The following is a 21,686-nucleotide window of genomic DNA, read 5'->3' as shown; positions in this document are numbered from 1 at the left end:
AACCTATTCAGGGTTTGGAAGCAAAATGGTTAAAAAATATAAAAAAATATATTTCATTATTTAATTCCTAACGGCTATGCACCAACTTGATCATGCCTCTATCAAACTTACTATCGTCAAGACCAAAAGCAAAGACATTATTATTTAATAATTATTATATTTGACCAATAACAGCTTGATATTTAAGTCATACATTATAAATAATTTAACATTTGTACATAAATATTTTACACATTTAGTCATGGTCAGTTAAGTGCTATAATAGGATACTATTGTTATTACTTTAGTGACGGTTAGGTGACTGCACCCTATATGGCCTTGTGCTCTAATAATGACAAGTAGGCTAGGCCATATGGATTTCAATGTCGAGCCATGACTCGGTAGGTTCATACAAACAACAGCCAGATGGCAGTAGTATGGTATTGAAGTGACATATTACGGTAGTATGTGTGAAATAAAGAGCTAGAATAGTCTTATTTGTAATATTCATCATGACAAAGTTGTAGTTTTTTATCGGTTTGTTTTTGCTGAAAATTGTTGAAATTACGTTTTGAATCGTGAATGTATAATGAAGGGTTACAGCCTTTAGTTGTATTTTCCCATAACCGTTCAATTTCCATTTAAGATGCGATATGCAGAAATCGCTTCGCCATTTACTGGTTGCTAAAATTCGATTTGTCCGCCTAAATTCAGTTTATGTGCCAAAACAAGCAGTCATTGTGTAGATAATCCTTGTACCATCTAAACCCAAAATATTGTATATCACAGCGGTTATGTAAAATATATTTTCAGCTGTTTGATGCTGGTTTACAAAACCGAAAGTAAATGACGGCAAAACTAAAAACTTTAAAGGAGGGGGTGGGTCATGAAGGAAACAATAGTATACTGGGCGGTGGGAGGGCTGCAGGAATGCCCACATGCAGGAACGTCCGAATTGTGGGCTGCAGTTGCACACTGTATATTCTTAGACTTGTTATCAATTATAATGATAGATCTATAACTCAATTTCTATGTTAATTTGGTCCGGTTGCCAAAAAAGTGACATTGTAGCTTTTAAAAGGCTACATTATTTCACCTCAGCCTCTTATGACATAGACAGGTAGGCTGCACGTGTTTTACCTTTACGGTCACAATAACATGCATCACACACATCGTCTGTCAGAAAATAAGATTACGAGTCAACATATTCGAAGGACATCTAAAAACACAATGGATAGGTCGAGGACACCATGTAATCATCGACATTAACATAATTACACAGTAGGGGCTAGCTATACTCTTTATCGGTATAACTCAAACAATTAGCTTATGCCAGTGCTCCCTAGAACATGGTTTATTGTAACATAATACCTGCCGCTGGCTGAAATGGCACTGTTACTGCATATCGCTTCCTCTCTCGTCTTCATCCCTGCCTTTGAGGTGTTTGCTCATCTAGTCCACGCGTTCTCCCTAGACAGGTGTTTATATTTACGTATGCGTTACGTCATGCACAGCCCTCACGTTTTACCTGAGAGGGGTCTGGCGCTGAGATCCGTAGAGAGAAGAATCATCTTACTTTTTATGGGATGTTGTTTTGTACCGTTTAATTGTAGTTGAAGCATGCTTCGTTTCAGTTACGGGACCTTTTGTACTTTTAATAACATGAATTGTCTAGTGTATATGATTTGGTTGCAAATTAGTGTTTAAGTCGTTCAGAAAATAGTCAGTGAGATACACTCTTTGATTGTCAATAGTTTAATATGCTGTGAATGTAACTTTAATTCATAACAGAGAAATACTTTACATACCAGTGTATGTCCGGGCACAGCTTTATCAAAACCAAATGAGTAACAGAAAATAAAAAAATGGACTGAGGAATTTATAAGTACCACTTTCAGGTCAGTCCAATTATTGACCTCTTCAAAATGGTAGACAGTACTAAATAGGCTACTGTATTTTCTCAATGAAAATTACAACTCATTATTAAAACTAATAATATACATATTTGTTGGCAAAATAAGACAGCTGAAAAGTCCAATATGAATCAAATTTCAAACACAATTGGGAATAATACATACAATTATTTCATAACATCAAAATTATATGCGGAGGACATAAATTACTGTATCTCATAACAAAACAGAAAAAGTAGTCTTCTACAGTGTGTAGGTTGTTGTTAAGACTAGCAACCAAGGTCTTAAAACTATCAAACAAAGTTTTATTCCTCTTTCCTGGGCTCAGGCACTGACAGACTCGAGGGCAGGACATCAGGCTCCTGAAAATAAAAATAAAAAAAAGAAGAGGGAACTTGAAACTTAACGCAATTATACATACATTCATGTAGTCTGAGAAGGACAAAGGCTTGGAGCTTCAGGGAAGGGGACAGCCAGTGACATGGCTGTTCAGATGGCAGGCCAGAGTGACGCTGAGCAACGCCTCAGTACGTGTGGAAAGGAGCCGAGAAGCAAAGGATCATTAGAGACATCTACAGTAAGCACTAGACTGTCACATAACATGGTGTTAAGTAGTGAGGGAGTGTCATATTACAGTAGGCAGTCTATGACACTGTCGCAGTCCCTCCCCACTTAACACCATGTTATGTGACAGTCTAGTCCTTACTGTTGATGTCTCTGTTGACCCTTTGCTTCTCAGCTCCTCTCCACACGTACTGAGGCCAGGGTCACTCTGGCCTGCCATCTGAACAGTTATGTCATTGGCTGGGACACTGCATGGGTCCCCCACTCCCTGGAGCTCCAAGCCTTTGTCCTTCACCCAATCGCTATTGTCACTGCCCTGTGCTCAGCGGAGAAGACACAATGTACACAATCAATCATGACTCAGAACTGAGTGTGCCAGTCAATACAGAGAAACTCGAAAGAAGACACTGCTGTACCTGCTTTAGATACATCAACCACCAGTACACCACGGTATAGGCCTGGTACAGAGAGTCCTTCAGGAATAACTATGGTAAAAGACGTGCGCTCAGGCTATTCACAAGGAGATACAAAGTGTGGCTCCCCAAGGACAGGCACATCATTGACACGCAGGCACACCGGCCCAGTCTCTGATGGAGGGGACGTGTCATAGGTCAAGGTGTCTAAGAGGTGGGATAAGCAGCTAGGATTGTTTACCAGGCCACACTGGGGGGGGGAAAAACACACACCCAACCTAGAAACAAAAGCTCATTGTAGTGTGCTAATTCCATTGAGAGAAAATTGTATATACATTCTCAGAGGAGTACACCTCCCCTTTCCTGTGTTATTCAAAAGTCTCAAAGCTGACCCTAGAGGACATGGGAAAACAGCAGACTGAAGAGTTCATCTGAGGGTAGTCAAATGTTTAAAGATAGCACAGACAGTGAAACATGGATCACTTTTAAATCATCTCGTGAAGAGATTCAATTCTACTGCAAAGTATTTTTAAAGGTAGTCCTATGCTTTGAACTTCAATACAAGTATCAAAGCAATCAACATTTGAGCCTCTGAATTTTAAGGGAAAAGCAACTTTCATTGAGCTGCGAAGATACACTATCCTTGTTCAGAAATTCATTGAATTAGATAAATATCCAGATTCCCACTATGTTCTAATATAGAGAATATAATAAATAGTCTGTGGTCAGCTCATTGGATGGCTTCTAATAGAAAGAACATGACACAAAACATCTGCAACTACTCACCTTATCCCCAGCTGTTCCTTTAGGATCTTTAACAAAAAAGCTGCTTGTGATTGGGTAGAATGGTGGCGAGCAAGGAGATGGTGAGGTGGACCCAGTGGATAAGGACTGGGACCTTTTGACTGCCGAAGATACAGCTTGGGCAAAGCGGGAGGGGGTAGTAGGAGAGTAGGGTTTGGGAGCAGTAAAACTCCTCAATTTCTCCAGGCTCAGTCCTGGGGAAGGGGGCGCCCTGACGGGACTGGGCCGTGGAGGGGGCACACTTCTGCTCTCTTCCTCCTTTGGCCTCAGCTCCACCTCAACTCCCTCTGATGTCTCCTCGTCCCACTGCACCGGAGGAGGAGGAGGGGGGAAGCTGCCCCCTACTGGCTGCAGGGCCTGCCCTGCTGCTGTTGCCACTAGACTGCCTGGAGCCTCCCTCTGGCCAGCGTCAGGACTGGCACTCAAACATTTCACTGCAGCCGAGGTAACGTAAAACCCAGGTGTTCTTTTGTGCTGTGGCAAGCGGAAAGAGCCAGGCTTGGGTTTAGTTGCGGGTGGAATTCTCATCTCCTTGACCTCTGCTATGGAGCCTGCTTGGTCTCCACCACTAGCAGGGGATGGAATCTTGTCATCTCTTGCAAGAATTATTGTCGTCGGTGTTGAGGGGGAGTGAATAGACTCGATCAGGTTGCCATTTACAGTGCTCTCACTAGTAGTAGTGCTGTGGACTTGCTGAGACTGATAGTCTTCCCGAGGTACAGTAGACGGCAGCTCTGTCTGTTGTGTTCTGACCTGTAGCTGCTCAGCCTCTTTGAGTTCAAGTGAACCAATATCTACTTCCTTCTCTAGAGCCTCATAAGGGGACTCCAACGTTAGCTCCACCTCAAAGTATCTCAGTTTCTCCAGAGTCTTCTGTGGCACGATAGTGTACGTAGTCATCCCCACCTTGGGGATGTAGTCCCTTGTCAGCTCATTGGATGGCTTCGGTGGGGCCGGGGCACTTTGAGTGGATGTTTGGTCCCGACAGGCTGCTGAGGAAGGAGATAAGGCAGGTGTGATGGGTTCAGCAGTGGTCAGCAGCTTCTCTGTGGATGTGGACATGTCCCTCTTCTGGACCACCGCTCCAGAGGTAGAGGCTTTGGCAGGGACACAGGGGGTGCTGGTGGCCGCTGGTGGTTCATCACAGGAGGGGTCAGTGTCCAGTTGATCGGAGGCCTGTGTTCCTGTGCTCTGTGTCACTGGCCGGGCTGCTGGTGGGCTGATAGTAGGAGAGCTCTCAGTACTACATTCACCTTTGGCCCCATCTTGTGTTGTGGAATCTTCACATGGCAAACCTGTCTGGTCACTTATTTCCTCTGCTTGGCATGGAGGGCTTTCTGGAGAACATAAAAAACATGATTTAGTACAAAGTAGACATGGATTTTGCCACATTGCTTCTAAAGCTATAGCATTACATCCATAGTTAACGCATTAGGAACTTTATGTATTTCAATTCATCACTACTTGTAAACCTACCAGCACCTTCTGTTTCAGATGTGTCCATCCCCACACTCAGCATGGGAACCGTGCACTCAGCGTTGTTCACCATGCTGTGGACTAGTCTGTCAAAAACAGGAGTTAAGAAAAGCAATGCAAAAAACCGAAGTCAAAGACGCACTACTTCATTCATAATGTAGGACTAACTGCTAGAGTTCGTACTTGCCATCTGAGGACAGATCACAAGACTGATCTTCCCCCGCTGGGCACTCGCTCTCAGACAGTGGGGAGGTCTCCATCTCAGCATGTGGGGCGTCCGGGGATGGAGAGAGACCCTCGGTTCTCTCAGAGTCCACGGAGATGTCTGCTGTTGACAGGTTAAGGCTGCTGTCGTCCTCCTGGACATCACTCATAGAGTCTAGGATCACAGAGGCAGTGGTCTCCTCCTGCTCCACGATCTCTTCCAGTGTAGTAGGTTGGCCACCTGCAGCACAACAGGATGGAGATGACAAAGGACAGAGTGAAAAGGAAGCCTGTACAGAATAAAAAAATATACCAAAACATGCATCCACTTTGCAACAAGGAACTAAAGTAATACTGAAAACAAATATGGCAAAGCAATTAACTTTGTCCTGAACGCAAAGTTATGTTTGGGGCAAATCCAATACAACACATTACTACTCTCCATATTTTCAAGCATAGTGGTTATGGGTATGCTTGTAATCGTTAAGGACTGGGGAGTTTCAGGATTAAAAAGAAACAGAATGGAGCTAAGCACAGGCAAAATCTTAGACAAAAAACCTGTTTGTCTGCTTTCCACCAGACACTGGGAGATGAATTTCCCTTTCAACAGGACAATAATGAAAAACAAGGCCAAATCTACACTGGAGGTGCTTACCAAGAAGACAGTGAATGTTCCTGAGTGGCTGAGACACAGTTTTGACTTAAATCTACATAATACTCTGTGGACCTGCAAATTGTTGCCTCGAAATGATCAACAACCAATTTGACAGAGATTGAAGAATTTTGAAAATAATAAATGGGCAAATGTTGCACAATCCAGGTGTGGAAAGCTCTTAGAGACTTACCCAGAAAGACTCAGAGCTGTAATTGCTGCCAAAGGTGCTTCTATAAAGTATTGACTCAGGTGTGTGAATACTTACAGTACCGTGAAAAAGTATTTGCCCCATTTAAAATGCTCTACCTTTGCAAATGTTTGATACTGAATGTTATCAGATCTTCACCAAAATATATAATATTAGACAAAGGGAACCTGAGTGAACAAATAACGCTACAATTACATTACATACTAATTTTGTTTATTATTTCATAAACAAAGTCATGCAACACCCAATGCCCCTGTCTGAAAAAGTAATTACCCCTTCCACTCAATAACAGGTTGTGCCACCTTTAGCTGCAATGACTCCAACCAAACGCTTCCTGTAGTTGTTGATCAGTCTCATGTCGCTGTGGAAGAATTTCGGCCTACTCTTCCATGCAGAACTGCTTTAACTCGGCAACATTTGTGGGTTTTCAAGCACGAGCTGCTCGTTTCAAGTCCTGCCACATCATCTCAATTGGGATTAGGGCTGGACTTTAACTAGGCCATTCCAAAACTATTTTTGTTTTTGTTTTTTAGCCATTTTCATGTAGACTTCTGTGTTTTGGATCATTGTCTTGCTGCATGACCCAGCTGCGTTTCAGCTTCAGCTCACAGACAGATGGCCTGACATTCTCCTGTAGAATTCTCTGATACAGAGCAGAATGCATGGTTCCTTCTATTAAGGCAAGTCGTCCAGGTCCTGAGACAGCAAAGCATCACCAAACCATCACACTACCACTACGATGCTTGACCGTTGGTATGAGTTTCTTAGTGTAGAATGCAGTGTTTTCACCAGGCATAATGGGACCCGTGTCGTTCAAAAAGTTGTAACTTTTGACTCATCTGTCCATAGAACATTCTTCCAAGAGTCTTGATGATCATCCAGGTGGCTCCAGGTGATTTTTTTAACAAACTTGAGTCAACTTTTTGGACGAGATGGGTCTCATGTCAGGCAAATTTAGACATCGGCCCGATGTCTAGTTTAACGCAGATGTGCAAAACCGATGTCAAAGCTGACGTACCTACGTTATATTAGGTATGCACATGACGTAATGACGCCATGGAAAATTTAGCACAACACAGCATTCCTAACCTAGCCCACAATGTCTGCTGTGTGGATCGAGCAGTCAACAAGTCGAGCAGTCATTTGAAAGAGTAAGAACATTTCAGAAAGACAACTAAAACGCCAAGATAATGAAATTCATTGCACTTGACAATCAACTGTCGTGTCGTGGGTGATGTTGGCTTTCGCCGACTAGTCGAGCACCGGTACACACAATAAAGTGAGCTATTTTTCAGATGTTGCCCTACCGTAGTTACACAGTAGTGGCGTCACTGGTATTAGCTTCACAACTGACATTTGGACCAGCAATATCAGCCCCACGAGCATGCCGAGTCTGACAGCACAGTGGGTCGTTGAGGATTTTATACTGAGGAAGGTCATATTGCATGCTCATGAATGTGCTGGTTGTCATACCTCTGCTGACATTTCAATAGCATTTGAGGACATGTTTGAAACATGAACACACCAGTGTGCTCCATTCGAAACGCCTGCTCAACAAAACTGCCGACACAGGCTGTGAACAATTCAGTGGCATTCTCTCTTTACTGTGTGACCACCATGCTCGATGCTATGTACCAAGACCGCTACTTCGATGCAGACAAGAAACAGGGTTTACGTGAAATGTTACATACACAGCTGGAGAAGATGGAAATGGGCACAGTGACAGTGCGCACAGAGGAAGAGAGTCTGCGGACAGACAGAGCTGAAACTTCACTGCTTGGCATGTTTGATGAAATCCTGGTTGAGAATGAAACGATTGAACAAATAAACAACAAAACAGAGCACAGCCAGTAAGTAAGTGAAAGAAATAGGTTTTGATGATGTTTTACTGGTAATGGGGACATAAGTAAATTCCCCCCCAAAATGACTTTTTGGACAGTGTGGTGTGTGTAACCTTTATTTAACTAGGCAAGTCAGTTAAGAACAAAATCTTAATTACAATGAAGGCCTACCCCGGTCAAACCCGGACGACGCTGGGCCAATTGTGCACCGCCCTATGGGACTCCCAAACACAGCTGGATGTGATACAGTCTGGATTCGAACCAGGGACTGTAGTGACGCCTTGTGCACTGAGATGCAGTGCCTTAGACCGCTGCGTCCATGTGTGTGTGTAGACTATTTAAAATGTACTAGAATGCATAAAAGGCCGCTAAAATGTTAAATATTGGTTAAATCGTTTTTTTTTTGGCAAGGAAAATATTGGTATTGGCCAAAAATGTCACTAATTACTAGTGTCACTTTCACAATCACACAACAGCGAACATAATATTATTGTGTTCGGGATACTTCAGACAAGTGAATTGGGCTTAATGAAGACATCTAGTACCTCATATTCCCCTCTAGTTCTTCCCTCGGCACTTCAAGGCCATCACAGGGAAATAGAGAGCAGAAGGAATACTCAGCAGGCTGGTTATACAAAAGCTGAGACTCCTCACTGTGCAGTCTGATGTCGAACTGAAATGAACAGCCGTGGGACGTCAGGGAGAGACATCCAGAATCGGGGCTTGATCTTTCTCTGCGAAGTCGATGATGTGAAGCCAGCGGGGGAGAGAGGGCAGATTGAAGATGTAGCAATACAAGCAGAGAGCAGTCACATCTTTTATTCATACGATCTGGGATAATTGGCTAGTGTAGTATTCAAAATACTGAACGTACAAATTAAGTTTCTATGAAATACACGCAGGTCTGACAACACAAGGAGTTGACGTGTGGAAAGCATAACTGGAGACTTTAAACATGTTACAAAAGACTGGAACAGAGCGGAAACAAGGATCAAAAGAGCCATTTGAAAATGCAAAAACACAATTCAGAATAAACAAGAGGATGATGGCTAGATCCAACGCAAAGTCTCCCGGGGCTGTCTGTATTGCTGAACGGCTGGGAGTGATTAGAACGTACTTCATGTATATTTAACCTTTAAAAAGATCACTAAAGATCATTCCTCTCTCACAGAAAGCATGCAACCCAATCTAAGCTAGTCAGTAACAGGTGTAACCAAAAGCCGGTTTTCAATCAATAGCAGGTAGTGGATTTCCGGATAGTCCTTTCCGACCGGTTTCCCTTGAATAACAGTGTGTCTGATTTCCATCACTTTATAATCATAAACCCATAGAAATCCATGCATTGGATCAAAAGTCTGGAAACGGTCGTTCAATGTATCGCAACTAAGTAATGCATGTATTTACGTCTGTATTGTTGTGTTCAAGAGTGTGTTTTGTTTGACCAATTTGATCATATTGAGGTGTAAACACGCAGCAAGAAAATCAACAGGACACGTTCATCCGATCGACGGAACGTGTGGGAAGGAGAAGCAACAGGCCAGCGCAGGAAGAGGAGATGCTTGAGGAGGAGGTGAAAGAGGCAGCAGAGCAGAGTGGGTAGGAGAGACAACAGGAAGCTTGCGCCAGCGCAGAATCTCCCTCGGGCACCCTCATCTGGTGACTCGCAGGCTGCAAGTTTAGGAGGGAGGAAGTACTGATAGAACGTGGTGTTTACCCTTATGGAGGAACATAATAATATATATATCTCTCCCATGAGATCACAAAATGTTTTGCTTTTCTGAATTGGATTCAAACTCTCGAGTACTGAAGGCTCCACAAGTGTAGCTATTTCATTCTGTAACTGTTTCATATTGACCACTAGGAGGCATTGGAGTCAAATACAATGACTGCAACTCCCACTGATCAATCATTGGTCTTATTTACTATTCTCAGTTGTTGACTTTAGAGACCAAAGTACAATATATGTACTCAAGGTCTCAAACCAGAAGAAAGAGCAACTAAATCACCAACATCCAAAAAACTTTTCAGGTAACCCCCTAATGTAAGAAACTACACCTGAAATACAGTATCTAGACAGGGGCTTGAGCACAAGACGATTCAATACAGTACATATGAATTCAGTGAAACCTCTCCTACCTCTATCTAGCAAAGTTTCATCTTGGACAACCACTCCAGGAGATGCGGGGGGTGGAGGAGCCTTGCGCTTTGTCCTCTTCAGTGAAGACTCTGTTCTGCGACTCAGACCAGTCGTCATCTCCACAACAGAAGAGGAAAACGAGTTAGTTGAAGTATGCAAAGAAGTAACCTACCTGAAATGATTGATTTACTTGTCTAGGATTTCAATTTTAAAAATGCATCATGAGCCATTTCTCTGGACATACTAATAACTACCTTTACAAATAGACCTGGTAAAGCCAGAACACAGGTCCAGTCGGGTTGAGTCCCACTCACCTGGTCACCATCCGTTTGGGTTTCGGGCTCCGAGGCGGAGATGGACCTCTGGCGATGGCTGAGGTTAGAGGGGGGGCTCTGGGACACCAGCATTGGTGGCAGAGGGGCCCGTCTCTTCTTTGACATGTCAGAAGGCATGGTGCTGCAGTTGAATGTGGAGGAGTGGGCACTGAGTGAGCTCATGCTGAGAGGTCGAGGCCTGCTAGGGAAGACTGGGGACGCCGGGGCACTGGCAGTCATTCCCTTCAAAGAGCAAACAAACATCCAATCAGATCCTGATCAAAGGCCTGTTTTCTGCAGTAAGCAAAGAGAAAACTATCCAATCACATGGCTGTGACAATATCCCCATGCCCCACCCACACACACGCATTTAACTCATAAATCAGCCAAAACTGACCTGTAATTTAACATAGTACACACCTGCTCAGGTTTCTTCTTACTTCTCCTGAATAGACTGAACAATCCCTTGTTTTCTTTCTCCTTCTGGATTTTATCTTTGCTGGGTGGAATGGTATCTGTTAGGAATATACAGATCCCGGCCATTTCACTGTTGTAGTCGGCGCACGTGACAAATACACTTTGATTTGATCTTACTGACAACGTTTCTTAAATCTCTGTCAAAAGTATTGATGAACTTCAAATGCATAATGTCACTGGTAAATACAAATCGCAAAACTAAAACCCATGTAAAATCATGTTACATTACCTAGATGACCTTGGTGAGTTGGTGTAGTAGGTGAGGCAGGTACATCTGCTGAGTACATAGCTATGGAAGAGAAGGTGGAAATGATATGCGGTAGTAAATGCACCTGTGTAATTGTAAAATGAATGAATGGTGAATAGTGTTTATTCAGAATAAGTCTCTTGTTGACAGACTTAACACACAAGATTTGGCTCTGGGTGCCGAGATTAGTTCAGAATGTATGGCAATTATTCAGATTTCAAAGGCTGATGGCTTTAAAGAGAAGCCCTTACCTTTTGTGTCCCTTGCATAAACCTCCCTTATTGCAAAATCATTGAGAGAACAGGTCAAATCCAAAGGATCCTCAGATTGGGCATCTCTCAATAAAAGTGTGCTCTGTCGGTCAAATTCACATTTCTCACAAATAGCTGGTAAGAAGTCTTCAAGGGGGACTCGAGGGCTGACTCTCAGTATAGTCTTCTGGGTCTTTTTATAGTTTATTACCAGACGGACAGTTGCCTGAAGAGTCAAAGCAATTAGATTATCAGACCTCATGACTATCCTCATTAAAAACTGCCAGAAAAACATAGATCTATCATTTCATATAGACATTACAAGATAAAGCAATTATTTTAACTAGGGCATTTCTAACACAGATGTCTCAACTGTACCTCTGGCATCTGAGGGCCAGGCTTCTTACTCTTTTCCTCCATTCCTTTGGGCTTGAGCAAAACCTTCTCTGCCTCTAGGGCCCCGATCAAAGCGTTGGGTTTGAACTTGATGTGGTTTCTGTTGGTGGTGACGAGCTCTATAGTGTGGCCTGATGGGTTCAGGTGGTACTTGGCACAAAGCATGACTAACAAATCCATCATAGGCTTGCTGAAAAACACAAAAGGTTAGTAGTAATAATCGCCCAAGCTAAGGATCAAAGGCTGTGTGTATTGAGAAAACACTGAACTTTTGTGTGGAAATTGCAAATGCAAAGGAGAAACTACTCTCACGAAAGTAGATGCTATCACAGAAGACTTTTACACTCTACGTAATAGTAATGCATTATTACACTAGTTTTTCGCAGTGATAAAGCTTTGCACAAGGAGCTGTCAGTTTGTGCTTCACACACAACTGTTGGTGATGTGGAAAACCATTTAGCAACAGCATCCACACAAAGCTATGCAGCAGTTTCCAAATTCCAGTCTCTGGAAATATAATACCAAAAGTTTAATCCTTATCATAATGAGTTCACTGTGCTCTGTAAAATAAAAGAGGGTTAAGAATTTGATGCTTAATCCTTTTATATTAAAAGTTGGTCTTGATTAAAGCTAGAGAGGGCAAGGGGCACAATATACCAATGGAGTATTTGAGTCTTGCAAAAATAGAAGAATGATATCTTGAGTAAACTTCAGTGATGGCGAGTGAAGAGTGTGGGCCTGTAGTTTCATACCAGGACACAAAGTCCTTGTTCTGAAAAACAACAAAGCCCTTTGACTGTGAGATATTAATCTCATGTTTGTCTGATTAGTTTTGGTCTCAGCTGAATTGGTGTGGATGAGAGTTTCATCGTCCAGACTTCATAAGACTAACTTTCATGAAATGTGTGTGCAGGGGGCCTGTAGCAAATTACACAGTCTACATGTATTAATCTTAGCTAATTCTCTAAAGTCTAAGATTGGGGGGGGGGGGGGGGGGGGGGGCTTTTAGAAACTGACATGAATTTGTTTTAAGACAGTCATACCATGGATCGTTTAGCTATTTGATAATTAATTTTAGGAACCCTTTAGGTATCAATGAAAATATATTTAGAATTGTTGCATATATAGAATTTCACCAATAGAACCAAATCCCATAGAAACACATTGAACAACACTTTCATAAATGGTAAAAGAGACATTCCTTATGATTTATTTTTTAACTACGGTTTAAATGTGTCCTATATATAGGACATATAAGTTCAGGAAATATATATATATATATATACTTTTTTTTTTACACATATTTAAACTATAAAATGTGATTACTGGGCCTAAAACGTAAATAACATTATTAAACCTTAGCAAGTGGAAAGGAATCAGCCACATCATAAAACTTTTTTTTTGTTGCAATTAATGGTGCAAGTACTGTTAACCAAAACCACAGCTTTTACAGCACCACCTACAATATCTGACTCAGAGAGATAGGACATTACATTAGAGCCTTGGAAAGATGATGTAATGGTAGGATGTGCAGTACTCATATACCATCTATGGATTTTGCATCACTGGGAAGGGGCAGAGCCATGGGTGGTCCTGGCATGGTAACACCTGGCCTGCAGTTGAGAGGCCGGTTGGATGTATTGCTAAATTCTCTAAAACAACATTGGGAGGTGGCTTATGGTAGAGACAGGAACATGCAACTCTCTGGCAACAGCTCTGTTGGACATTCCTGCAGTCAGCATGCCAATTGCATGCTCCCTCTCAACTTGAGACATCTGTGGCATTGTGTTGACAAAACGGCACATTTTAGAGTGGCCTTTTATTCTCCCCAGCACAAGGCACACCTGTGTAATGATCATGCTGTTCTTGATATGCCTGTCAGGTGGATGGAATATCTTAGCGAAAAGGAGAAATGGTCACTAACAGGGTTGTAAACAAATTTGTTCACAAAACTTGAGAGTAATAAGCTTTCTGTGCGTATAGAACATCGCCGGGATTTTTTATTTCAGCACATGAAACATGGTTGCCTTGCGTTTATATTTTTGTTCTGACGCTCAAAATACATTTAGATCACGCTTCATCTTGGAATCATGGGGATATCTTGGAGGTCATTTTCAAGGAGGGAAAGTTGGGAGCACTTGGTTGGTGTTTAGTCAGAGTGGGACACTTCCTTTATTTCTTTAGTGCACTATTTTTGACCAGGGTCTATAGGCACTAAATAGGTGCCATGTGGGACTTAAGCCCAAGTCTCACCTGCCATGGACAGTGGCCGTCTTCTCCACTCCGCCTGGCAGAACCACAACCAGAGTCAGGTCCTGTTCAAGTAGGTTCTCCTTCTGGTCCATGGTCATCAGAGGATATCCTGATACAGAGTGTCTCTGGGAGAGGCCTGCACCTTCCAGGCCCTTCACTGATACTGGGGGAGAGGGTGCCTTGCTTTTGGTTGACACTCTGTCAGTAGGAAAAGGGACAAGATGAGCCTCACACAATAATATTAAAAACACAATATTATCAGCCTGTTACAGTCTAAAAACAATATGGTAGTATTTCATTGGTATGAATACACATCTTTCCCTGATGGTATCCATAGAAATAAGAAGCATTGAACAAGTAGAAAAAGAGAAGGACTCTGGGTAATTTTTGTCACGAAAATAATCCTAACCGTTCGCAATAGATCTAAAAAACGACATTTCATGAGACAAGATTCTGTTATTGCATAAAACAAATCTGGTTACACATAACACTGCATTATATAGCATGAAAGGAATCCTTTCTTCCCAACTTAAAGTAAGCAGCTATTAGATGAAAGCGTTTGGGGCTCCATTTGCAAACAAGTCACAAGACACAAGTGCAGTGATTTGTCCATTGGGCCTGAGGACAGTGAGGTGAAAGGTTAACCCATGTGAAACAGAAACAAAAAAAGGTGGAGCACAGTGACCAAAGTCTCGGTTCCTCTGAACTGTTCTCTAAAATGTCTCTCTCTACAGGTGTCTTTTAAAACCCATCAGTCTCCCCTTTAATCACCGAATCAGCAATATTACCATCAAATCAAATTGTATTCGTCACATGCGCCGAATACAACAGGTATACAACAGGTATTACTGACTAGCCTTTTCCCAACGATACAGAGTAAAGTGGCATCTGCTGTGTGGTGTGTACAACTGGATAGAAAAAAGTCGGACCGTCTGTCAGAAGACGTGTGTGGCCAATCCTTACTTTTATACTAATTACACCATCATCATTATAACTGACTGGGCCTAACTGGGGAGAGTGGAATCATGGGGCGGCAGGGTAGCCTAGTGGTTAGAGAGTTGGACTAGTAACCGGAAGGTTGCAAGTTCAAACCCCCGAGCTGACAAGGTACAACGTTGTCGTTCTGCCCCTGAACAGGCAGTTAATCCACAATGCCCCTGAACTAGGCCGTCATTGAAAATAAGAATTTGTTCTTAACTGACTTGCCTAGTTAGGTCAAATAAATAAAAATATGGCCGATTTTTCTTTAGGTCGGATTGAAAATGTTTCTCACTCACTGTACAGACAGACCTGACTGCGACAGCTGACCCATCAGCCAAAGCAAACATGCACACGTTTTAAACGGACAAATCTCCTGATAAGATGTCAGACACTTTGTCCTTCAGAGGGATACTGCACATTACAGTATGAGAAACTGGCAGTGAAATTCAGTATACATGATGTGTCACTAAAACAATCTATAAATTCAAGTTGTCATTAATTATTATAATTATAATTATTGACTAAGCTGCGTGACCTGTAGTGTATGTGATTTCTTCAGAGGTCACCACTTACTCTGAAAAAAAAAGAGACATTTTTGCAAATGTCCTAACTTGATGGGCCCAGGCCCACTAAACCCCGACTTGAAAATAATATTTGTTCCTTCAGGGGGGTTCTATTCTCAAATATTCCATGGTTCTAATCATGTAAATAACACCAGTAAGCCCCCACCTTCATTCACAATAGTTGCACAATGATGCAATTAAAAGTCATTTAACTGCTTTAGATTTTAACAAAGCGTGGGACTTATGCGTCCAGAAGCCTAGAGCATCAGAAACAGACATTAGGCAGGGAAGACAAAGTGTTAAATTATAGTTATATTTAACACACAGACAAAACTAGTCTAGAACCACCAGAAATGTCCATGAATAGCCTTGTGACTAAATATGTCAACAGACGCCCCCAGCTAAAACAGACAGACTACTGTGGTCCACACCAGGCTAGGGTACAAAGTCCAGATTTCATGGCTCTAAAAGTTTGTTTGGCAATGCGATTATGGGAATGAGCTACACTCTCCCTATGTAAATGTTATACCATTCGTCGAAATTATGCCAAGATTTACTTACTTTCCACAGAGAGGAAACAACATAAGTGGCATGTCTAAATTACAACAATGACACTTTAATAGACTCTGGAAACAAAAGGCAAGTGCCAATATAACCAATAGAATAATACAAATACTAGTCAAAAGTCCTCAAAAGACAAACAGAATATTGTTGGGTTTATAAAACAGCCTAGCTTTTCTCAGGAGCCGTATCCAGAGAAGGCAGAGACAAAAAGGACTGTTTTCCTCATCCAAGCCCATGCTTCTGCAGCAGCCTCTGCCAGACAGTGAGGTGACTGGTGAATGATGATAGACGGAGACATGTTGCAGCTTGACCCGTCTAAGCCTACATTTACCCCTAAGTGTTTCCCTGCATATAGGAGGTCTGGTGTGCATAAACAAACCCATTCGCAACCGGGGAACATGCTGATTGGTCAATAGACAGGAGGAAATGACAAGTCTTGTGCCTTTGTTTTCCGTGTCTTTTATTGATCACAGGCTTGATACAGCTGATCCTGTGTACCAGAGTGTATCCTGTGTATGTATACCAGCGGCGGCTGGTGGGAGGAACTATAGGAGGACAGGCTCATTGTAATGGCTGGAACGGAATATATTGAACGGAGGCAAACGTGGTTTCCATTTGTTTGATACTGTCTAGTATTTTATTCCAGCCATTACAATGAGCCTGTCCTTCTATAGCTCCTCCCACCAGCCTCCACTGATGTATAGAGTGTTAGATACAGCCTATAGCTTGATTCATTACCACTAAGTACACAAAAGGGTTATTTGGCTGTCCCCATAGGAGAACCGTTTTTGGTTCCCGTTTTTGGTTTCCACCCTCTGTGGAAAGAGTTCTACCTGGAACCAAAAAGGGTTCTTCAGAGGGTGACATCCGGCAAAACCTTTTAGGTTCTAGATAGCAACTTTCTTTTCTAAGAGTGTAACCTTGGTAAACAAGTCGAAAGAGGCCTACTATACTTATGGACTTGCCAGTTGCCAGACTGTATCAGAACACACACAATAGTTGTGTGAACTCTGGGGTACCATTGCCAGCCATCAGTTACTGTTAGTCTGGCACCAACAATTGATGAATCACTACAGTAGTGTGAAATATGAAAACAGATGTAGAGTGAAATCAGCCTCTGATGTTTTTGCTCACACCTGGTACTGCGCAAATGTGCAACGCAGCTGCAGGAAGGTCCGCATTCAGTCTACCTAAAGCAGACAATAACCAAATACATCCAGACGGCACACAAGAAGCCATATTGCATTTTCATAATCCTACTGTTAGATTAGCATCAAAGGCATGTGGCATGTTCCTTCCATTATTGTCTGACGATGCACAAATAGGACTACAGCTCAAAGGCATAATATCCACATACTGCTACCGACTTTCATATACCTGAGATGCCTTTGTGTGTGTGCATATGAGAGAGAGAGAGAGAGACAGACAGACCGAGACAACAGTCCATAGAAGTTCAACAGTAATGACTATGGTGTCTCCAAATCAATCCACAGATGTTGTTATAGTGTCGTACCTTTGATGGCTACTTCCGGGTCTTTGTTAGGGCAAACATAATTAACTAACCTATAAAACAAGTATTGCAATATCAAATCGCCGGCATCAGGGAGGCTGCTACTCGCTCCTCTGAATGAATAAGCCGAAGGGGAAGCAGGCAACCTGCTCAAGCCTACTCGCTGACCTGTATTAAATACATTCTGTTTTGATTGTTACCATTTTTAAACCAGTAATATCCTGACATGCCATTCTTATATTTGTTTTGAACCAATAAGGGAGGCACAAATAACATCACCACAAGGGCTGTCTAAATTCCTTACATTCCAATGGACATGTTTGCAGCTGGATCATAGGCATGTTCCCGTGAAAGACATTTTCAGCCTCTTCCATGAAATTCTTTCATAATCAATGGGAAACCCTGAGGGGAAAAGTAAATACTTGAGGGGGGGGGACAGATTGTTTATGCTTCTGACTGACAAGAGTGTTCTTGGAGTTGCCAAGCTGAAGTTATGTTCAGTGAATACATGGAATTATTTTACTGAGAGTTGATGCATAAAGATTAGGAAGCCTTCCCCGCTGTTGAAGTCTCTTACCGGCTGTGTAGCCTAAAAAAAGGTCCCTTGGGGAAAGGTAGGTTCATGAACAAAGCGACAAACAAAGTGGCTATGCAAACAAGCCTTCCTGCTCTGCTCTGGACAACACCCTGTGTATTTTAAGAAGCGAGAGTGCAACAATGCATACCACCACCAACGTCCACACCACTTTAAAAAATTTTAAAAAATATTGCCTTGCCTGAGTAATCTACTGTACCGGCCCTCACACATACAGGGTTAACAGAAACTCTACTGTACACTCCCACAAAACCATTGAATCCAAGCAAACTACAACCAGTAAACTAGCTACTCAAACCAACGGGTCTTACAACATTCTTGTATGACAGTGCAAGCAACATGGCCCACATTGGTCTTGTCTGAAGTCATTACCCAGGCATGTACTTTCAAGAATCGTAGCAGTAATACACAAGTGTACATAATCCTAAAACTGAAGGCACGTACACCCACCATGTTCCCCTTCAACACTGTCTTAGGAAAGAAACAACGCAACAAAAGTTAGACAGGGTGCTCTAGGAAGTAGAGCAAAACTAGAGTGCTTCAAGTCCACCTGTGCTTTATTTTCAAATGCTGGCAACAGGTTTAAACATTACACATTCGTCCTAAAACAGATCCTCTCCTCCAATCATTAACCTGTAACGCCTTCTTACCTCTTGGCCTCCGTGTTGAATTCTCCCCTCTTAAAGACCTGCCATCTCCACTGCGTTCAAAGACAGAATCCGCTATGCTAGGACTGTTGGAGCAGAGGAGACCGGGCCTACCTTAATGCCCCGCCCAGGCGGTGACATCAGAAAACCTGTAGTCTCCTGTACTTCAAATCCCTTCACACAGTGGGCCCCCTCAGTCAGTCGGTCGCAGAAATCTCTTAAGCCCGGTGTATCGGTGGAGCTTCAGTTCAGTGAGTGAGTGAACTCCCCCACCTTCAGTAATAAGCAAAGGGCTAAATCAGCTTTACTTTACCTCCCTGCACACTGCGCTAGAGCCGTGAACCTGTGGGCAGGGCGGTGAAACAACACAGCCCTGCCATCCATCACATTCACAGCGAGTTTATCAACTTCCTCTCATATCCTCCAGTCCAAACCACACTGTGTCCGCTAGCGATCTGTCCGCCTCCTTGAGCCTGGCTACAATAGCATGCCTGGGACGCTTTTCCAACACTTCATTCAATCAGGTGTTACTTTGTATGTGTTTGCTATTCATTATCCCAAACACAGCCCACCACCACTCCCTGCTTCTTCGAGGTGATTCACTCTGAAATCACATCAGCAACTCTGTGTGTATCTTACTCCCATGAACAAGCCTGCCAACGAATGAGATTACACGCCTGCTCAGATGTTTCTAGGGTGCTCTAGTTGCTGAGACGGGGGTTTGGAACAGATTCCCTGTAAGCTAATCTTATAAATCACTTCTGGATGATTGCTTTCTGATGACTACTGATAAACATATCCTTATAGACGACAACAGACTTTGCCTCAAGCCTCTGATTTGTATTGATTTGCATAGGGCTGTTGAGATTGACATGATTAAATCAGCCTAATCTAAGATAACATAACTACAGTAGCAGCATTACCTTAGTATTATACATCTGATGAATCCACAAGTCTCCATTCGGAATACACTATTGTTTACAACGTCTGATTAACATTTCTTTAAATGAATCCAGCATGTCTGGTTTTGGTTCAAATCGGTTTCACTGTGAAATAGTAAAATAGCATTAGAGAAGTCAATCGTAAAACAGAAAAGAGGAGGTTGTTGCAGGGTGCCTGGCAAGCTAGGTCAAATGATGTGATCTAAGTGACGTTGTTCATTACAGTAGTGGTTACTACAGATGTCAGATCTTAATTTGACCCATTTCGACGCAGTAGGAAAATAAACCCTACAGCAGGAGGATTTGAATATCTAAAGAAATATTTAGAAATCCCAGCCAGGGGGCACCTTGAAGCGGTGTTTGTATACAATGCAGTACCTTAGCTACCTACATTGTATCTTAGACTGCAGGTCCACTAGGGCGCCAGTTCAAGTAGCCTACTGTATGTAGTCTACGTGCAGGCTTCACAAGAGAAGTGCTGTATTCTTATGTGGATTATAATAAATGTACATATTTGTAGGGGATAGATGTATTTTTGTTAAGAGAAAAAAAACAAAATTTGAGATCAATAACTTTTTTGTGTTCAAGGCAAGAAATAGACTGAATAAATGATGTGTCCTCACAAATATGCCAGAGTCGGCATGGGTTCCAATCTCAAGCTCAATTAAATAATATTTTAATAAGCTTAAATGCATAAAACATCTTGATAGCTTTATGAAATTAAATATTAAAGCGACACAATACAGGATGACTTCAAATGCCGGCATCAAACTGAAAAGTACAGTAGGCCTACGCTACTGTAGTCAGTGCATAACAGCTAAGCAATGGAAATTTCACCTATGTAAGGGCCATCCACTCCCAAGACCATAACAACAGTGCATTCGGAAAGTATTCAGACCCCTTCCCTTTTTCCACTTTATGAAACAGCCATATTTTTGTAAATGTATAAAAAAATAAACAAATTCCTTTACATAACCATTCAGACTCTTTGCTATGAGACTCGAAATTGAGCTCAGGTACATCCCGTTTGCATTGATCATCCTTGAGATGTTTCTACAACATGATTGGAGTCCACCGGTGGTAAATTTAATTGACATGATTTGGAAAGGCACAAACCTGTCAATATAAAATTATCCCATAGTTGACCGTGCATGTCAAGAGCAAAAACCAAGCCATGAGCTCAAATAAATTGTGCATAGAGCTCCGGGACAGGATTGTGTCAATGCACAGATCTGGAAGAGTACCAAAACATTTCTGCTGCATTGAAGGTCCCCAAGAACACAGTGGCCTCCATCATTCTTAAATGGAAGAAGTTTGGAACCACCAAGACTCTTCCTAGAGCTGGCCGCCCAGACAAACTGAGCAATCGGGGGAGAAGAGCCTTGTTCAGGGAGGTGACCAAGAGCTCCAGAGTTCCTATGTGGAGATGGAGGAACCTTCCAGAAGGACAAAGATCTCTGCAGCACTCCACCAATCAGGGCTTTATTGTAAAGTGGCCAGACGGAAGCCACTCCTTAGAATAAGGCACATGACAGCCCATTTGGAGTTTGCCAAAAGGCACCTAAAGGACTCTCAGATCATGAGAAACAAGATTATCTGGTCTTATGAAACCAAGATTGAACTCTTTGGCCTGAATGCCAAGCGTCATGTCTGGAGGAAACTTGGCACCATCCCTACAGTGAAGCATGGTGGTGGCAGCATAATGTTGTGGGGATGTTTTTCAGCGCCAGGAACTGGGAGAATAGTCAGGATC

At 42.4% G+C, this 21,686-nt stretch overlaps 2 protein-coding genes across 6 annotated transcripts in view; both read right to left on the bottom strand.

Moving 5' to 3' along the window:
* Positions 1-1,467, bottom strand: part of LOC110501496 (growth factor receptor-bound protein 14) — a 64,969-nt gene extending 63,502 nt beyond the window's left edge. The window contains exon 1 of one of the 2 annotated variants that reach the window (XM_021579097.2): positions 1,351-1,467. In XM_021579097.2, the coding sequence (XP_021434772.1) occupies positions 1,351-1,406 (56 nt within the window). In that variant the 5' untranslated portion in view covers positions 1,407-1,467. The remainder of the gene's footprint in view (positions 1-1,350) is intronic. The other variant, XM_021579095.2, reaches the window with a different exon arrangement.
* Positions 1,468-1,715: 248 nt separating this feature from the next.
* Positions 1,716-21,686, bottom strand: part of LOC110501495 (cordon-bleu protein-like 1) — a 33,805-nt gene continuing 13,834 nt past the window's right edge. For 3 of the 4 annotated variants that reach the window (XM_036958865.1, XM_036958864.1, XM_036958867.1), the window contains 11 exons: positions 14,133-14,330; positions 11,862-12,069; positions 11,484-11,709; positions 11,215-11,274; positions 10,929-11,023; positions 10,509-10,751; positions 10,194-10,311; positions 5,333-5,594; positions 5,150-5,235; positions 3,656-5,010; positions 1,716-2,254 (listed from right to left, as the gene is read on the bottom strand). In XM_036958865.1, the coding sequence (XP_036814760.1) occupies positions 2,198-2,254; positions 3,656-5,010; positions 5,150-5,235; positions 5,333-5,594; positions 10,194-10,311; positions 10,509-10,751; positions 10,929-11,023; positions 11,215-11,274; positions 11,484-11,709; positions 11,862-12,069; positions 14,133-14,330 (2,908 nt within the window). In that variant the 3' untranslated portion in view covers positions 1,716-2,197. Of the gene's footprint in view, positions 2,255-3,655; positions 5,011-5,149; positions 5,236-5,332; positions 5,595-10,193; positions 10,312-10,508; positions 10,752-10,928; positions 11,024-11,214; positions 11,275-11,483; positions 11,710-11,861; positions 12,070-14,132; positions 14,331-18,995; positions 19,573-21,686 lie in introns of those variants that run through there. The other variant, XM_036958866.1, reaches the window with a different exon arrangement.

Source organism: Oncorhynchus mykiss, chromosome 22 (assembly GCF_013265735.2).
Source record: "Oncorhynchus mykiss isolate Arlee chromosome 22, USDA_OmykA_1.1, whole genome shotgun sequence".
Classification (NCBI taxonomy): Eukaryota; Metazoa; Chordata; class Actinopteri; order Salmoniformes; family Salmonidae; genus Oncorhynchus; species Oncorhynchus mykiss.
The sequence above is the reverse complement of the archived record's forward strand: the minus strand, read 5'-3'. Positions and strand labels throughout refer to the sequence as shown.